Source organism: Chionomys nivalis, chromosome 1 (genome assembly GCF_950005125.1).
Source record: "Chionomys nivalis chromosome 1, mChiNiv1.1, whole genome shotgun sequence".
In the NCBI taxonomy this organism is placed as follows: Eukaryota; Metazoa; Chordata; class Mammalia; order Rodentia; family Cricetidae; genus Chionomys; species Chionomys nivalis.
The window spans coordinates 58,175,482-58,194,494 of NC_080086.1; the positions used below are offsets into that span (position 1 = coordinate 58,175,482).

General features: G+C 42.4%; 1 protein-coding gene across 3 annotated transcripts in view; it reads left to right on the forward strand.

Moving 5' to 3' along the window:
* Window positions 1–19,013, forward strand: part of Adamts9 (ADAM metallopeptidase with thrombospondin type 1 motif 9) — a 174,699-nt gene that overhangs the window by 83,953 nt on the left and 71,733 nt on the right. For all 3 annotated transcript variants that reach the window (XM_057763644.1, XM_057763663.1, XM_057763654.1), the window contains exons 24-28: window positions 1,350–1,454; window positions 1,622–1,789; window positions 3,139–3,405; window positions 5,627–5,788; window positions 11,624–11,800. In XM_057763644.1, coding sequence (XP_057619627.1) covers window positions 1,350–1,454; window positions 1,622–1,789; window positions 3,139–3,405; window positions 5,627–5,788; window positions 11,624–11,800 — 879 coding nt within the window. The remainder of the gene's footprint in view (window positions 1–1,349; window positions 1,455–1,621; window positions 1,790–3,138; window positions 3,406–5,626; window positions 5,789–11,623; window positions 11,801–19,013) is intronic.

A 19,013-nucleotide genomic window follows, 5' to 3' on the forward strand; every position in this document is an offset into this window, starting at 1 on the left:
AAACTTTGTTTTTATAATTTTTCTAAATGTTCAAAATGACATGGAGGTGGGGGCAGGGAATTGGCTCAGGTGAGAAGATTCTTGCTGCACCTTCATGAGAACTTGAGGTCAGTTCTTCAGTTCCCTATATAAGCTGGGCATGGTGGTGTGTATCTTTGATGTGTGTGTAACCCTGAGGCAGGATGGAGAGACAGGTATATCCCTGGAACTCATGGGCTAGCAAGCAAAGCCAGCCAGTGAGCTCAGCATTGTATAAGAGATCCTGTCTCTAAAATTAAGGTAGAGTGATTAAGAAAAACAGTCAGTAAACACCCTCTGGCCTCCACATGCTCACACGTGCACACACATCACACGGTCCTTAGTCCCAAGAAAATGTCAGTCCTTACATCAAGTGCCAACTTAGCAATTTCCTTAGAGATTCAAACCAGGATTTCTCACTCTCATTCTAGAGTGTTCCTTTGTCCATACATTCTAGAGTGTTCCTTTGTCCATAGGCTCCTACGGCTGAAGCCTATGGATAAGTTATTTGCTTTTTGCAAAAGTCCCCTGGACTCTCTTTGGAGCACTGGCAAAGGGAAAGGCCAGGCGTGGAGCCAGTAGCAGAATTTCTCTGCCATATGTAAAGGTTTAAGGCAAGGAAACAGTGACCTTCAGTCCCAGACCACAACGCTTTTGCTCCAGGTCAGCTGGCTCTTGGGCCTTTGATAACTATGTCTCAAATTGAGGCGGCTGGGAGTGATTATAAACAGGTGTGCTCTTTGGTTCTCTGTAAATAAGAGCCTAGTATCCATCCACAAACCACTGAGTTCACTGCAAGTCTCTCGGAGTGACTGAGGGGCATTATGTGAATTCCAGCCATTAGCCTGCAGAAAATTCCTTTTATATCTAAGGCTGACCTTCAGGACCCTGGGTGTTATCTTTAGGTGCCCTGGGAAAACAAGTTCATGATTAGCAGGTTTTGATTAGGAAACTACCTGAAATGTGAGAACACAATTTAGCCTTGAGAATTTTTAAACATTAACAGTTAATAATTTTTAGACGCTATCCTGCTCTTTCCAGACATGCGCAATGCTTCACAATGTTCCCTCTCTTTTCCTAGGAGCAGGTGAATAAACACGGCTTTAACGACTAAGTAGACCCTGCCTGTGTTAAGGCATCCAGAAAATGATTCAGATTGTATCCCTCTTTGCCATTGAAGAGACTGGGGCTAAGAGGGATCAGGAGACTTGTAGAAACAGGCAGAAATAAGAGTTCTTAGATTTCTTGGTACAATACACTTTCTTACCATGACTGTATATCTATAAACACGTGTTGCCTTGAAGGTAAATGTTCTCTCCTTTCACGTCTAGGACTGTGAATTATCATCTTGTCACCCTCTTCTACTGGGCCCGGAACCAAGGAGAAACACACACAGTGTGCCCAGAACCCAGTGGCGATTTGGGTCTTGGACTCCAGTAAGAAACAGACGGGGAGAAAAGTGGGGAGGTGTTCAGAGGAGACAATTATTCTCTGGCATGACTCTAGAAAGAGAGCTAAGAACTGATAAGAAACTGGGCTAAGTGAAAAATACTAAGCAGCCATTTCAAATGACATGTCTGTGTCCTTTCACTCCAACACCTAGTGCTCAGCCACTTGTGGAAAAGGTACCCGGATGAGATACGTCAGTTGTCGGGACGAGGATGGTTCTGTGGCTGACGAGAGTGCCTGTGCTACCTTGCCTAAACCAGTAGCCAAGGAAGAGTGTGCTGTGACACCCTGTGGACAGTGGAAGGCTCTAGACTGGAGTTCTGTAAGCGTGGATTTTGTGGGGTTGGGTAGGATTGGAAGATGGGGGAGGATAAGGAGTTGAAGGGACCATACTAGGAATGGGTTACCTATTTCAGAGTTGGACTTGAGATTTAAATTGTCCTGTTCCATATATGTGTATCTAGCTAAGTATAGAAGAAACCTTAGTCAATCATGCAAGGAACGCACACTTAAAAACCTAGTCATCTATTGGTTGCCCGATTTTGAGCAAATTAGTGTTTGAACCTCATTTTTCCTCTACTCTTAAAAGAATGGGCTGAGGATGTTGGTCAGTGAGGAGGAGTACTCTGTGCCAGCCTGAGGATCTGAGTTTAAATTCCCAGCACCCATGTAAAAGCTGGTCATGGCAGGCATGCTGCTAAACTTAGTGCTGGGGAGCAGAGATAAACAGATTCCAGTGGCTTCCTAGAGCTTGCTGGCCAGCCTAGCTGAAAATTGAGAGCTTCTGGTTTGTGAGAGACACCGTCACCAGGGTTTAGGACAAGGAGCTCTAGATGGACAACACCGGTCATTTTCTTCTGGTGTATACAAGCACACACACACACTATACAAATGCACATCCACACAGAAATAAAATTGAATAGGTGAATAAAATTAAATTTTAGAAAGAAACAGGATGAATACCTATTTTATGACATTGTTATGAATGAGATTATATATGTTAAATACTTAGCAGAAAATGAGTAGTCAACAAAAGACGAATAATCTCACTTTTATGCATGGAGTAGGGTAGAGAAGCACAATGCTATCTGTGCGATGCCACAGATACTGCAGAAGACAGGATGCCCCTGAGATGGGAAGTTTTGGGCTTGTTCAAGAAGCTTTAAATGAGGTATATGAAGAATGTGAGAACAGCCAAGGAAATAGCAGAGGCTCCATAATCAAGGGCCTAGCAAATCAACAAGAAGTTTGGGTGTTATTTTAAGTGAACTGGGAAGTCACCAGAAGGATGCATGAGTTAAGTGGTAGTGGTTGGCATTTTGTCATTGGCAAACAGCGCATATGTGGGGCATGTCAGTCTGGAAATCCAGCTGGTAACGATTACATTAATCCTGGCAAGGGAAGGTTATGCCTTTCATAGACAAGAGAAGTGAGGGTAGAAACAGAGCGGCTGGATCTGGATGTGTTTTGAATGCTATGTTGTCAGCATTTCTTGGTGAAAGAGATATTGGATGGGAACAAAAGAAAGTAGTCAAGATGATTCTAAGACTTTAAGCTGGGCACCTGGAAAAATGTTCAGCCACCCGAGGAAACATATTTTCAATAATGTAAGTCGAACTCCCAAATGATAGCCCTCCCCCCCGCTTTTTTTTTTCTGGATATTCAACATAGTGTTCCGTGACTTGCGGGCAAGGTAAGGCAACCCGACAAGTGGTGTGTGTCAACTACAGCGACCACGTGATTGATCGGAGTGAGTGTGACCCAGATTATATCCCCGAGACTGAACAGGACTGTTCCATGTCACCATGCCCTCAACGGATCTCAGGCGCTGGCTTGGTTTACCCATATCAAAATGAGGACTTCCGTCCCAGGAGTGACAGCCCTAGCCGCACCCATGTGCTTGGAGGAAACCAGTGGAGAACTGGCCCCTGGGGAGCAGTGAGTATCCCCTTTGCCTGTCTCCTCTACTTGTGCCTGGAGGAAAACAGACTAGAGCTGCTTCTGAAGAAATTTTCCTTTGAGAGTTTATTAATACACATTTGCTGTCAAGCTGGGTGAATACAAGGGCTTCATTGCAGTCCCAGAGAAGAGTTCCTTCCTAGTTGGAGGAGGAGGTGTCACTTCTGGGTGACAAGACTTAGGTTGAACCGGGAGGGGCAGGCAGAGTATGCTGGAGGAGAGGGGGCAGAGGAACTTTTCTGAAGAGGAATTCTTTTTTCTTTCTTTACCTTTTTAATGTTTATTTATTTATGCATGTGTGCATCATGGCACAGTTGTAAAGATCAGAGGCTAGCTGGCAGGAGCTGGTTCTCTCCTTCCACTGTGTGGGCTCAAGGATTGAACTCAAGTTATGAGTCTGGGCAGCAAACATATTAAACCTGTTGAGCTATCTCCTAGACTAGAAGGGAGTTCTTAACCGAGGCAGGTGCTCTTCCCTCTGTAGGCCTCAGTTTCCTCGGCTGCAAAAGAAAGACAACATTGTCTTGCTTTCGATAGTTTCTGTAGTTAAATGAGATGATTCGAGGGAAGTGCTTTCTGCTTTGCTCGCTACAGGATGGATCCCAGCAACTACTGACAGTTAACTTTGTCACAGTCCTTACTGCTGTCCTTCTAACTGCAAAAGGCCTTGAAAAGGAACATCAAAAGAAAAAAAAACCTGCATGTGGATGTTTTAAACTGTTTTGCTGGAAAATTTTTCAAGAATACATTGTGGAATACTGAACCGCTGGCTGGCATATTCTGAAGGGCCAGGGTGACAACAGATTCTGGGAATCACATAGAGGGGACAGGCTGACCACTGTGGGGTCTTGTTAGCTTTTTACTTTCAGTGTCCTTCTGGGTCTAGGACTGCTAACTATGTTATTTCTGGGCTAAAAGGAATTAGAAGTCTGTCACTCCCTAAGGTGAATGGAAATGCAGAAATACCGGCCCCTGAGTGCTGATTGGATTCTGTGCTTCCACCCCTCAGTGTGACTGTTGGCTTTGTGCTAGCCAGCCCCTTCAGCTTCTCAGCTTCTCCTCTCCTGTATCCTGGGAGTCTCCCATTTGGGAAAGCTTTCAGTTCTAAAAACTGTGTGTCCTGGCCTTTCCCGTTTGAAAAAAAAAAAAAAAATTAGGAAGTCGCATATGTGTATTTTGGCGATCCTATGAAAGGTTTTTGTTGTTATTTGGTTTGGTGTGGGGGGCTGTTTCATGGTTTAGTGCTATTTTCATTTAAATTCATTTATAGGGAAGATATATTTGTTTTAGGTTGAATGACTCTGTTCTAAGATAGAGTGGTCCCCCCTCCCCGCCCCATCAAGGAGGGTTAGTTGGAGAAAATTGCATTGCTTTGGAGACTCAATGAGTATAAGCTTGCCAATTTTACGACAAGGGTCATATAGAGGGTGCTAGGAAATGCACTAGGTTACAGGGGGAAAGACTTTCTGGAAAGAGAAACACTCCACCTGCACACTCATGGGAGAGCTATGAGAAGTGTGTGTGGGAAACCAGCAGAAATGCAAACAACAGCCATTCGAGAACATTCCACTGAAACAAACCAAGGAGAGGTTGGTGGCAATAGAATTCAATTGAGTTCACTGAGGAAGTGAGAAGCAAATAGAGTATGTCTTGGGATTACCCCCCCCCCACTAGGAAGTAATGTTTAAATGACATTCTGTGCTACATTTATGGACTCACTGGGTCTGTGTGGAAGTTCACTTTCCACAACTGGCAGTTCATTAAGTATGAGTTAACCTCTGTATTCAAAGAGGCCCAAACATTGGTTCTAAAGGAGCTCTTGAGACTTTGAAAAAAAAAATGCCCACAAACTGGTGTCCCTTGGCACTTCTGTCCCTCTCAGAAATGTGGAGAAGATGGGCAATGAATGGGGATGCACAGAGGACTCCAGAAACAGCATCACTCCTTAGGGCTGACTACCTATCAATGGCCTGGAGAATAACGGGAGAGGCTCCTCTCTACCGTCCAGTCATTTGCCTGTGTGTACAAAGTGAACAACCCCACCTTGGGGAAGTGACCAGTTTCCCAGTTACCTTCCTCCACTGTGTATGAAGACCTGAAGGCAGTCTCTGTCATTTGTCGCTGCCCTTTCAGCCAGCTGGTCTATGCGTATGCAGAAGGCAAGCAATGTGAAGATAAATCTGCTATTGTGTGTGCTTAGTGTTCTAGTACCTGTGCCGGAGGGTCCCAGAGGCGAGTGGTGGTGTGTCAGGATGAAAACGGATACCCCGCCAGTGACTGTGTAGAGAGAATCAAACCTGATGAGCAAAGGGCCTGTGAATCTGGCCCATGTCCCCAATGGGCCTACGGCAGCTGGGGAGAGGTAAGAGCAAACCATTTGTCTATCTTTCCTTGGTTGATTGGCTGCTATTGTTTAATATTTTATTTTTCGGAACTAGATTTAGGAGGAGCTTCCAGATCTGGGGTTCCCTAGGAGATCTCTGTTAGCTCTCCTCTGCTTCTTAAATGTACTTATTACTAAGAAGAGAACGCTTGAATGGATAGGGGCTAGAGAATGATGAAAGATTGTGTGCGTAAATCTAGCCTAAGTCGTTTATTAGTTAGCCTCTGATGATTAAGAAATGGATGCTTTTTAGGATGGAAATCACATGTTGAAGTAGCCTATGGGAGTCTTGCCATTTCTGTTACAGTTTTGGGTGCACTCGTTACGGTGGCAGAGTGCCTTCTAAGATTTCAAATTCATCACAAAACCAGAATGGGTGTTATTCTTATCACAGATGACATTAAAGGATGAGCTGTGTATCTTCCTGCTCCAAGAGTGATTTCTTCCACTGTTGACTTTATAGAATTGCCCACTTTGCCTGACAAAGGGAAACACAGTGCATAAAACAGGTCCATTTCCTGGCTGTGTGTGCGTGTTTTAAGACAATATTACCTCACTTCCCCCCTTCCCTTTTCTCTGTACTCTAGGCCTTCCCATGTACCCTTTGTTCTCTCTCAAATTCATGGTCTCTTTTTTCCTATATGTTTTATACATACAAATAATAACCCTAAATATGTAAACACAATCTGCTCTCTTCCTATGTTGTTACTTGTGTGTATATGATTTCAGGGATAATCACTTGCTATTGATAACTAATTAGGGTGTTCTTCCCTGGGGAAGACTGTTTCTCCTGCTCTCAATATTCATCAGTTGTCTAGGGTTGGGGCCCTATGAGATTTCCCTTCCATGTTGTCAAATCTATTGGTGCCATCCTTGTTTGGGGCTTGCTTAGGCAGCCCTGTTGATAAGACTTCCTAAGAGTAGCTTCTCTGACATCTCTAAGAGATGAACTCTCACAGAGAACATCCTGTTCTCTTACAATCTTTTCATAGCTCTTCTACTCTGATCCCTGAGCCTTAGCTGCCTGAGTTGTATTAGCTCTATCAGTTAGGGCTGGGCACCACATGGCCACTTAGTCTCTGTATTTTGATTGGTTGAGGTTTTCTGGAATGGTTGCAAAGAGATATTTCTCTAATGGTGAGTATAAGAATAAATACTTAGAATGAAGTTAGAATTATGCTGATCTAGAAAAGTGGTGGCTGTAGGTTCTCCTCCAAGACCACAGATTCATTAGCCTCAGGTAGCTGGCTATGTTTACAGTACCTTGCATGATTTCTCTCTCACTGAACAGACCTTAAGTCCAATTAGAGAGCTGTTGGTTACCACAGAGATATACATGCCACTACTGCACCCTTGGGGTTATTACCATGCTGGATATTTTTATTACATAGGCATCGTAGCTGGGTAGGACTGTTGGTTACTTTCCTCATTTGAAAGCTTGCGTGGCATCTTCTGGTACCACAAAGCTGGTCTTTGCAGAGGAGGCTTTGAGCTTGGATCCTCTGGATCCTGTTCTGAAGTACGTGGCGTCTTCAGCAGTAGGACCTCTTCCTTCTCTGGGAGGCAATCAAGGGCAACTGCAATAGCCTATGTTTTGAGAGTCTCTTGACAACTCCAACCAACAACTCAAAAGAAGGTTTCTCACGTCTGGTGTCGGGGTACTGTTAGGTAGCATATAGCTCTTGGAAGGAGCATTGTCAGCTGGGACAACATATGTAACTATATATGTACAAGTATACACAGATTTATCAGTCTTGTATATAATGTTAGGTGGGATACAATGATTCCTTCTGACTTTTACAGACATCTCTACTGTTTTCTTACCCTCCTCTCCACTTCTTTATCTTCCTCCTCACTCCCTAATTGAAGAACCCCCCTTTTTTCCCAGTCCTCTTCAAATCACTTGTACAATGTTACTCCCCTCTCGATTGCTTCCCTCACCCCATGGTCCCTTTCGAGAAACGTAGATGAGAGAGAGAACACAGATGCTTGTCTCTCTGGGTCCACATTACTTTTTCAATATTATCTTTCCTGGGTTCACCCATTTACCTGAGAATTTCATGATTTCATTTTACTTTACAGCTGAATGATATTTCATAATATCTATGTATCACATTTTCATTATCTGTGGTCAGTTGAAGGACTTCTAGATTGTTTCTGTTCCCCAGCTGTTGTGAGTGAAGCTGCAATGAACACAGCTGAAGAGGTGTCTGAGGAACAGATGTCCAATCCCTTGTGCATATATCAAGGAGTGGTATAGCTAGGTTGTGTGGTAGATTTATTTTTTGTTTTTGAGGATTTCCACACTGATTTCCATCTGGACCAGTTTGCAATCCCACCAACAGTGAGAAAGAGTTCCCTTTCCCTCAAATCCCCTCCAGCAACTGTTATAACTTGGTTTATTAATCTTTGCCATTCTGACTGGGGTAAAATGAAATCTCAGTATTGATTTGATTTTTATTTCTCTAATTGCTAGGGATGATGAACATTTTTTTTTAGATATTTCTTAGCCATTTTTTTTTCTTTCTTTCTTTTTTAAGAACTCTATTCAGATCCCAAGCCTATTTTTTTTAAAGTAGGCCCTTTTATTCTAACTTCTACTTTGAGTTCTCCATGCACTTTATGACAGATATTAATTCTCTGTCAGATGTATAGCTGGCAAAGACTCTTTCCCACTCTGTAGGATTCCTCCTAGCTTCACTGCTTGTTTCCTTAGCTGGACAGAGCTTTTTAGTTTTATGGGATCTCTCTTGCCAGTTGTTGGCCTCAGTTGATGGACAAATTGGGTCCTGAAGAAAGCTCTTCCCTACATCTCCATCCTATGCCTATGTCTCTTCTGGTCATTTCCATGCTTTAGGTTTCACAAGTAAGTCTTTGGACTATTTGGAACTAGTTTTTGTACAAATTGATAGATAAAGGTCTAATTTCATCTTTCTTCAAAGGACAGCCAGTTTCCCCAGGACCATCTGTTGAAGATGCTTTCATTTCTCTCTTATTTATATTTGGAATCTTTTTCAAATATTATATATCAGATGACTGTAGTTTAGTGTACTCATATTTAGGTATTCAATTTGGACATCTTATTGTTGTTCCATTGGTTTCTTTGTCCGTTTTTGCATCAGTACCTTTGTTTTCATGGGTTTTTTTTTTCTTGGAAATTTGAGACAAGCTAGAGTTATCTGAGAGAAGGGAATTGAGAACATGCCTTAAAAAGATTGTTCTGCAGGCAAGTGTATGGGACATTTTCTTTAACTAGTAATCGATGTTGGAGGACCCAGTCCATTGTAAGTGGTATCATTCCTGGCCAGGTGGTCCTGGACTATATAAGAAAGCAAGTTAAGTAAGACATAGAGAGCAAGCCATGACTTCTTCATCAGCTCCTGCCTTCAGGTTCCTGCCCTGCATGAGTTCCCATCCTGATTTCCCTCAGTGAAGGGCTGTTACCTGAAGTGTAAGATGAAATGAGTGCTTGTTGCTTTGGGTCATGGTGTTCTATCACAGTGATAGGAAAACATAAGGCAAGTACACATTGTTTTGATTACTATGGTTCTATAACAAAGCTTGAGGTCTAGAATGTCTCTCCAGCATTTGATCAGGATTGTTTTTGTTTTTGCTATCCAGAGTCCTTTTTTTTTTTGGTAGCAAGATTTTTTTTTTAAAGTTTCTGTGAAGAATGAGATGGTAATTTTGATTGGAACTGCACAGAATCTGTAAATAACTTTTGACAGGATGGTCATTTCCACAATACTAATTCTGTCAGTCTGTGAATGTGGTAATGGCGTGTCTTTCCATTTTCTGGTACCTTTCTGTATCTTTTCCTTCAGAGATTTAAAGTTTTCCTTGCGAGGTCGTTTATCTCCTGATTAAATTGATTCCTAGATACTTTCTTTTCCTTGAGCCTATTGTGAATGGGAGTGTGTCTGTGGTCTCTTCCTCTGTATGCCTGGAGGTTGAAGGCCATGCATGCTGGGGTGCGGCTGTTTCAGGGCACTGGATAAGGATGGCTACATCTGGGGAGCTGCGGAGGGGGCATGGAGGGAAGGATCAGGCAGTCTCACCCAGCTAGACTCTGGCTCAGGATGTGCAGGCTCTGACTGGACCTAGGCATGACCTTTAGCATTTTTGTGATATTAACAAGTAACATAATTTAGCTCAATTTTCATGTCATTACCCATAAACTGGAATAGTAATAGTACCACCTGCATAATATTTATGAGTTATATGAGATAGCATCCGTTAAATGCCTAACATGTAACTTTAAATCAATCAAGTGATACTGTAATAATGCAATAATAACTTTATTAATAGTAAGAATGATAATCAGTAGTAGTAGTGTTGGGCCTTTTGAACTCTTGTTATACTTTATAGTAGGACTTACATGCGTATTTATGTTACTAAAATCTCTCTCTATGGTTGAATCTGTAAGAGACGCACATATTTAAGGCTTACCGAGTTGTTGTGTCTTGACTGTTTACCAAATAAAACCTGAAAATGAACACCTGGAAGACCACAGCACCAAGAGGAAGAAAAAAGACATAGGAGGTGATGGGCTCATTAGGCCACCTTCCTGTGTCTCATCATTTCATACACATAAGCTAGAAGGGACAGGCAGTTGACCCAGGAATTTTTGTTGACTTTCACTGATGTTTTCCTGGGCAGTGATGCTGAGGGAGGGAGGGAGGGGGAGAGGGGCTTTGAGACTCCTGGGATGTGAGTCTTCCCAACACTCAGTGCAGTTTTGTCCTGCGGGATCCATAATTAGACTTCTGTAGTTGAATCCAAGCCAGGCGAGTCCACGCCTTTGCTGGGCTGCTGTCGGTCATCACAGGCTGACCCGTCCCACTGTGGGAGAGCCACCCTTGACGTAGCTGGGAAACTGGATGTCTGTGTTCATGGACCTGAGCGCACAGCACAGTCCAAGAAATACAACTTGTTCCCGTCTCACAAATGTGAGTCCTGCCAGCAGTCAGAACATCAGCTCGCGCCCATTCCCGTCGTGCTCTTGATTCATCCTAAGGGACAGTTGTACTTGTCCTGAGGTCCAAAGGCTGAGTTAAACAGTTGCACATCACAACTGGAATAAGAGAATCGGCAAAGGTCCATCCGTGGCAGCTTCATAGAAGTTGCCGACACATGTGGGTTGTATAAAACGGACTGATTAAATCCTCAGCAACATTTAAAAATAAAACTTAGAGTTGACCCTGACTGCTTGTCTCTATGGTCCTAGCATTCAGGAGGCTGAGGCAGAAAGTCAGTCTGGATTCCAGGGAGTTCCAGCCTAGCATAGACTGCACAGTGAAACTTTGTCTCAAAACAAAAACCAAAGAAAGAAATTATCAACTACCATAAAACAAACTAAATAAAACTAAACAAAACAAAACAGGCCAAATCATTATCTCTTTTATTTGATATTGATTAATTTCTGGTTATTTTTTTTATTTACTTGTTTCTGTATGCCTCAAAGAATTTTATCTTAGCTACTGGCTAATGAATCAAGATTGATTAAATTAACTTCCCAACCTTCCATTTTAAATATGAGGCAAGTAACTGTGTTCTCAACCTGATGAGGTGAGCTACATAAAAGCCCTTACTACAGATCTAAAGGAAGCCCTCACTGAGGGATACTTAATATTCCCAGGAACCATGGTCCATTGCCTCTGTCATTGTTGGCAATTCGCCTTGGCTCTGTCTGTCAGACTTAGGCTGCCCAACATTATAACAGAGTGTAGCCAAGAAAAGTTTCCTGTGGGGAAATAGAATTTGCCATGTGCTGTTCACACAAAATAACTGTCGCGTTCTTTGTCCCTCTTCCAGTGTACCAAGCGGTGTGGTGGAGGCATGCGAACAAGACTGGTGGTCTGTCAGCGGGCCAATGGTGACCGGTTCCCAGATTTGAGCTGTGAAGTTCTTGACAAGCCTCCAGACCGTGAGCAGTGCAACACACACGCTTGCCCACGAGACGCTGCGTGGAGTACTGGCCCTTGGAGCTCGGTACGGCCCTAATGCTGCATGTTTGTTACCCAAACTCTCAGTGTTATAATATTCTGGGGCATGCCTTCACAGCCAAGAACTGTCACGCCCGTGAAGGCATCCTAGATACTGTGCTATGAATGCCCGATTACCTTCTCTCTATTCTGCCATGGTATAATTAATACCATGTGATACTGCCAAAGTGACTTTATAGAATACATATACCTCATGCAGAAATGGTGCCAAGAAGTAGCTTCCTTTGCCTAGAAGAGCTGTATGTATGTACATTGATAATGATTTAGAGAAATGGCTCAAAAGTAGCCAGTCTTTGCTTTCTAAGCTTTGGTAGCTCTGACTATTGGAGCAAGGTTCCTGCTTATTGAGGCCAAGGCATTTTTTTTTTCTTCAACTACTATCGTTTGCTTCTGCGAGGCTTGGACATACCTTAGCATAACCCACTTAATGTCTAGAGCCACCAATAGCTACAATTTTGTAAATATGGGTGACTAGCTGCATAACCAGTGACCCGATACCTTCTGAGGTATCTGGAATCTCTTCCCTGCCCCCAGACAAGAAGGCCATCTGAGATCAGCTTTTACTTTGCTCCTCGTTTTCCTTAGGCAGGAGCTGGCATGGCAAGGCAGGTTTGTCACTGTAAATACAAACTACTGGGGCAGCTCTTAGCAAACAGATGGACTAACCGTGTCAGCACAGTTCCTAGGCTAAGCTGTGACAAAAAATTATGAAGCCAGCAGGTCTGATGTATCTAGGACAGTAAATATTCCTGGAAGCACATTCATTGCGATGAAGCTGAAATCAGTATTATATAAAGTCACTTCCAGATGACTTTTTATTCAGACTTGTCTTGGAAGGTCTTACTCATTCTAATGCCAGGTGAAGAGTAGATTAGCTTAAGTAGCTTGATTGACACCCACTGATGTGTCTCAAAGTCAGGCTTTCGGGCATCAGTGGCTGCGTCTGCAGGGCTGGTTCCGTGCCCCAGTTAGCTGGAAGGCTTCTGTATGCAGTAGAGAACTGGGAGAAGAATCACGAGCTCGGGTTGCGCTCTTTCACTAGGCTGTGGGATTTATCCCAGAGTTTAAGAAAAGTCACAGCGGAACATCTGTGGTTCTCTAAGGATATGGTGTCTTCATCGCTGGCACCTTTCCAGATATATGCTGTGAAGAAGGTCTGAGGTAACGTTAGGGCAGACAGGATGGCCTCTGAAAATCCCAGTTTCTCTGTCACTGCTGCTTACTACTGTCCGTGAAACATTCCCGCTCGAGCCCATGGCATGCTCACTCTGTGTACAGGCGACACCAGAGCTAATTCCCCTGGGTCCCTTTACACTCTCAAGAGTAGTATGTCACTAGTTCTAACGTCACTGGTTACGCCTCTGTGAGAACCTCCTCATTGCATAGTCTTGTGGTTTGATGAAGAAGAGAAATCTGTGTTTTCCTTCTCTAAATATTAACCCTTAGATCCCATACTTTTCTCAAATACATTTTTAGAAAGATAGAAAAATATATCCATAATGAGTTATAAATATAGTTCTGGGGATGTGTCTCTGAATATGCACACACACATATGTGTGTCTGTACATACATATATATGCAACTTCCTTTTTCTGAGATGTTCTGTCAGCATATCCCCTATTAATAATTTAATAGCTTAAATCTTTAAATATAAGCTGCTGATTGTTTTAACTGAAAACCTGGGGCATATTTAATATTGCTGTTCTTCTTGGGGCTACATATAGTTTTCTAAACTATGGGAGAGGAAGAAAAGACAGTTAAAGTCCTCTGCGCTCCAGCATATGTAGACATAGATTTTAAAGCAAGTTCTACTGCCTGTGTGATCTCATAAAGCAATTGTTAGTTTGACTTTCAGATTTCAATTCTACTGTCTTAAGAGAGTGGCCACTTTTGCAAGGCTTTTAAACTGTGATTTTTTTTTTAAAGAACTAAACCAAAAGCATTTTGTTTTAGTAGATAGGCAGTTTAAATATATTAATTTTATGTACATGGAAGAGAGCAATCATTCGGACTCTTGCTATAGCATTTTGGTTTGGATTATTTTATGCTTATTTACGTGGATGTTTTGGTATAATGTCTTAGGACTTCTACGTTTCAGCATACCTCAATGACTCCTGTTTCTAGCTCTAAAGTCTTTCCTATGGTGCTTTCCCACTGTGGCTACAGCGAAGTTAGCAAGTGGAGGAAAGAGAGACGCACATTCGAGGTGCTGACGTCTCGCTTCCAATAGAGCGCAGGGCAGCAATGACTCCTCCAGCAGGTTGCTTTTGCTCCCAGGGACTCCCACACATAGACACTGTCATATCACAAAGCAGCCACCGCTGTGGGACATAGCCAAGGTCAAGCGGAGACAGTTTACGTCAACGCTGCCTAGGAAGGAGTAGCATTTGAGAAAGAAACCCAAATCATTGTTGCCACAACTCCCAGAGTCTCCACAAACAACCCTTTTAGAGAGACTCTGACTTGAGTCACAGCAGGTCTATGACTCATTATTGTAATTCTGGTTGCAGTAGCTCACACCTGTGACCCAGTACTCAGGAGACTGAGTCAGGAGGATCACCTATAGTTTGGGGCCATAATAAGTTCCAGCACAGCCAGAGTTACAAGACTCTGCCAAAAAAAAAAAAAAAAAAAAAACCTGCAAAATTTTCTCTTCTGGCCTTTTAAAAATAAGGTCCCTGAACTCTTGCTTTGTTTAAGAAACAGTGTTTTTCAGCTCTGCTTAACTATGGAACCACGGAGCCAGTTCTAAAAACACACTGGGAAATAAATATGCCTATCATATGACAAGCTAGACAGAGATCTCTGTACTGTCAAAGGAAGCAAGAAATGTCCTACAAATCAGGAGCATTCTAGACTGAGCAAATGCATTCCAGAGGAAGAACGTGGTATCTGCCACTGCCATCGCCACACCCCTAGGGTAGTTTGGTGGCATTTGTTTTTGCATTGCCCTGTATTTCTGTTCACTGGTCTCTTGTAGATAGTGGTTCTTCTCTACAGAAGTTGCTTGTTTGGGTGTTTTCTTGACAGCTCAGTGTATTCCTTTGAGAGCTGTGCTCATAGCTCTGAATGATGAGAGGCCACGAGCATGGAAGGGGGCTATGCTTGTGTTTCAGCCTGGCCAACTTAAGGATTTGTGTCTACCTCATTTTCATATCACACTGTGCAGTGCCTATAGGTAGAAAGACCAAAGGTTTGACGTCAGTGTTTGACAACCTCATTATAACACAGAATCAAAGATCATAAATATCACAACTGTATTTTCTGAAAAATAGTTTTAAGCAGTCACATTTACGTATTTCTGAATATTTTGGGTGGTACAGATTTATATGTCTTTATATAATAAAGCGTATTTATTTTTCCAAGTTATTTAATTTCGTAAGCAACGTTTAAAAACTAGTGTGAGAGCTGACTGTGAAGGCAAATATAAGATTTAGAAGTGAATGTATGTTTCTTTTGATTAATATATATATATTTAAATTTTGTAAACTCTCTCTATCACCCCCCTCCTAACTCCAAGTAGCCATGTATTAAACTTCATGTTGTTGGCTGAGCTGAAGTGTGCGTTTGAAAGGTTGCTATAAAACAATTCTGAATTAGAGATGATGATGCGTTCTCTGAACAGAAATCTGTGAGGCTTAACCTTGCGTTGGGTAGCTTTTCCTTTCCTAATAATGTTGTCTTGATTCATTGAGTTTCAACTATGAAATCAGAAAGCTTTGCTTACTGAATTTGAAGATACTGAAAAAAAAATAATAAAAAAAACACCCAGAAGACAAAGAAAGCTGGCTAGAAGAGAAGATTCTGGGACAAAGCACTAAAGCGTCCACACAGGGGTCCACCTGGCCAGACAACAGCAGAAGGCTTCCGTTTGTCATTTTTATTTGTTTACCTTCAATACACTTCAAAAAGAATCTATTATTAAAGACAAATAAATATTATAGCAATGAAGGTGGAAAGTTCCAAGGCAGCCTCCTCTTTGCCAAAATATGTCTTCAGATGATCATGCCTCGTTCCATCCTCCACGTCACCCCATTGTTAGTAGTCGTACTTCACACACACAAAAAATCCAAAATGAGGGGAGGGGAGAACTACTTGTATGAGTTAGAGGTTTATAAAGATGTGACAAAAAATAGCATCGCAAAGTAGACAACAATAACCATAGCTAAGCTTATTGAGCATGTCTATGGGCACCAGCCTTTTTGCTATCCCGTGAGGGGACCACTGCTACACCACATTACATGTTACTATAGCTACATTAGTGACAAGACCGCTCATGGTGGCTGCCCACTTTATTAATGCTATTTTGGGAGACATGAAACAGGTTGTGTTCAGTGAGTTATGAGACCTTTGCTAAGAGATTCCTGAAATTCAAATACCATCCTCCCCGAACAATGCTAGACTGATTCTGACACTGTGCTTTTGAGTCCAATAACAGAAAATCCTAAATTATTGCTGCTATTGGCAAGTTCCCATAACCAGATGTTTCAGAAATGTCATGTAAAGGCAAAACAACTCTTTCTTTCATGTTACAGAGAAATTTTTGGCCGGAATAGGGCAATCATGTAAGATTTCAACTTTGAAGAAAATACAATTAAATATAAAAATGTAAATGATATTTTTCCTAAATGAACACGAGTCTTAAACACACACCTAGCTTTTTAAAAGTGAAAGATCCTCACTACCTATTGGCTTTATTTTGAGGCAACATCTTGCTGGAGACTAGGCTGGCCTTGGACTTCTTGGCCCTCTTCCTCAATCTGAGCTAAATAGTTATTGTTTTGGATTTTTTTTTTATTATTCAAAAGACCATGACATAGAAAATCACATTTTCACTAAGTTCAATATAGATTAAGACAAACTATAAAACACCTCTGTCCGGTGTTTAGAGCCATCAGAATGCTTGTCTGCATCTACTTATTGAAAAGAAACTCAACAGACTGTAAATATTGCTTATCTGTTGATGATGGCTGCGTGACTGTGTCACCTCTGTGGACAGCTGTTTCATCACATCTTTTGACAGCTTGTTCAGGGTGGCTTAGCAGATCTCTATTCTTATGTATTTACAAAGCCCAGAGATGGGAGGACGTGCTCTCAGGGGAAGCTATGCCCTCTACCTGACTCAGGAGTTGTCTGGCCAATGAGGAGAGGGATGAAAACACTGGAATGTGGAGGGGGAAGAAGGGGTTACATCCTAGAGTAATTGGCTAGGGGGCATCCTGGACATCAGCAAAGGCTTTTCCAGAAGGTTCATCTTGGGAAAGAATATAAGGGATTAAAGATGTCACCTTGTTATCTTCCAAATAAAAGCCATCCATTTCCCAGCAGATATTTTCGGGCGCCTACTGTGGGTTGGGTCCTGTTACACACATGACAGGTACAGGTACAGCAAGGAACTCGTCAGAGTCGTGCTTTACAAAGGACAAAGGGAAATTTTAGCAAGAAATGGAGAAAGTCAAGCTCCTGTAATCAAAGACCCAACACTTCTTTGGCTGGCAGCTCCATCAGCTAAAAATAAAAGAACAAATTGCTACTAGAACCCACGACTTCACTGTTGCTGATGATATTCGCTCAATAAAAAAAAAAAATTAGCAATCCTATTAGATGTGAAGTTGTCCAATCATTTTAAAATAAGACACCCAACACCATGGAAGCAGAAACTTAGTTGTTATTGTTGTTTTGTTTTGTTTTTGGTTTTTTTTTTAAGTACTGGTCTAGAGTCTGCCCCCATTAGGTCCCAAATGTGACTGACTGGTCTGGGCTCCTTCTGGGTAAGATGTGCTCTAAGGGCACGGATCCCCTTTGTTATTTAACAGAGGCCAATAAAAAGATCTGGAGCGTGTGGATTGAGTGCTGTCTTCTCTGCTTTTTACCATTCCCTTGCAGTGGAATTGTTGTGAACAGTTTTAAAACCCTTTCCAGAGTTTGTAAAATAGAAAATTGGCAGCTAAAACAAATGTGGACAGTTAGCAGTAAAGAAGATAGCACACATTGGCTTAGTCTGGAGCCCATCATTCCTGTCCAGATCTGCATCCCATTGCTCCTCTGTGGAAGAAGTTATGCCTTCATCCACAGACCTACAGCATTCTACAGTGAGGAAACTATTCTGTGTTGCTGGTTTCCAATATGAAAGTCATTGGTAACATGTTGCCAACACTAGACACATACATACTCATACACACACTCGTGACACAGGCCTTTAATTTCAGCAACAAGGGAACTTGAGGCAGGAGAATCCCAAATTTTGAAGGCCTTGGCTTCCAGGCAAATTAAAGGTCAGCCTGGACTGCTTAGCCACACCTTTTTACAAAGATTCTCAGGAAAGGTTAAAAAGTAGTTAGGGATAAGTACAGCTCAGTGACAAAGCATGTTCTAGCTGGGACTGGGCCCGACATTCTAGCCCCACACCAGCCAAAACAAATCCCAAACACGTATAATGTAAACAAGGGGCAGGAAGCCTCTTTTTTAAAAGTATTAATTTATAAATCTATTAACCTTAGTCACCCTAAAGACTGCCATACCAGATGAACAACCTGGCAGCGGTGCATATTTAACAATTAGTTATAAACTAGGCAAAAATCAAATTTATAAAAGTAAAAGGAGAAGACTCCTGTGTCAGCACCGAGAAGCCCCTACACAGCACGTCCCCGGTAACTAGTCTTCTCCTGTCCTTGGAGTTTGTGCTTTTGTTTTACAAAACATCAGTGGGCCACAACTGGGCATTAGAGAAAAGCAGGGTAAGGTAAAGACAGACAGTCAGAACCAGCTGTGCTGGGAGGCATAGCTCTGGCTTTTCATCATCAAAGCAGCTGTTGAAACAAACGCTCCTCTTTTGTGGCTGAGTATTCAAGTTCGCAGTGGCCAGAAGCTCACTAAAGGAGACAGTCTGTGTGTGCCATGGGTTGGAAGGGTCAGCCCTGGTTGAGGCCTTTAGCCAGAAGGTGAAATTGAAAGCTCCAGGTAGACTCTGAAATTCCAAGAGATCATTGTCTCCTTGAGGGGAAAGCTCTAGGAAGACAGCTTTTTCAGAGTCACTGAACCCAGTAGATGACACGGAGCAGATTAGCTTGGCAGGACTCCATTTCAAAGACACATCGGGAGACTCCAGAGAGGCGCTGATCTCACCCCCTTCTCCTTTGTTATCATTGCCGCTGCAAACCCCAGCCTCTGTGGTGTTAAGGAAACCTCAATGGGTCCAT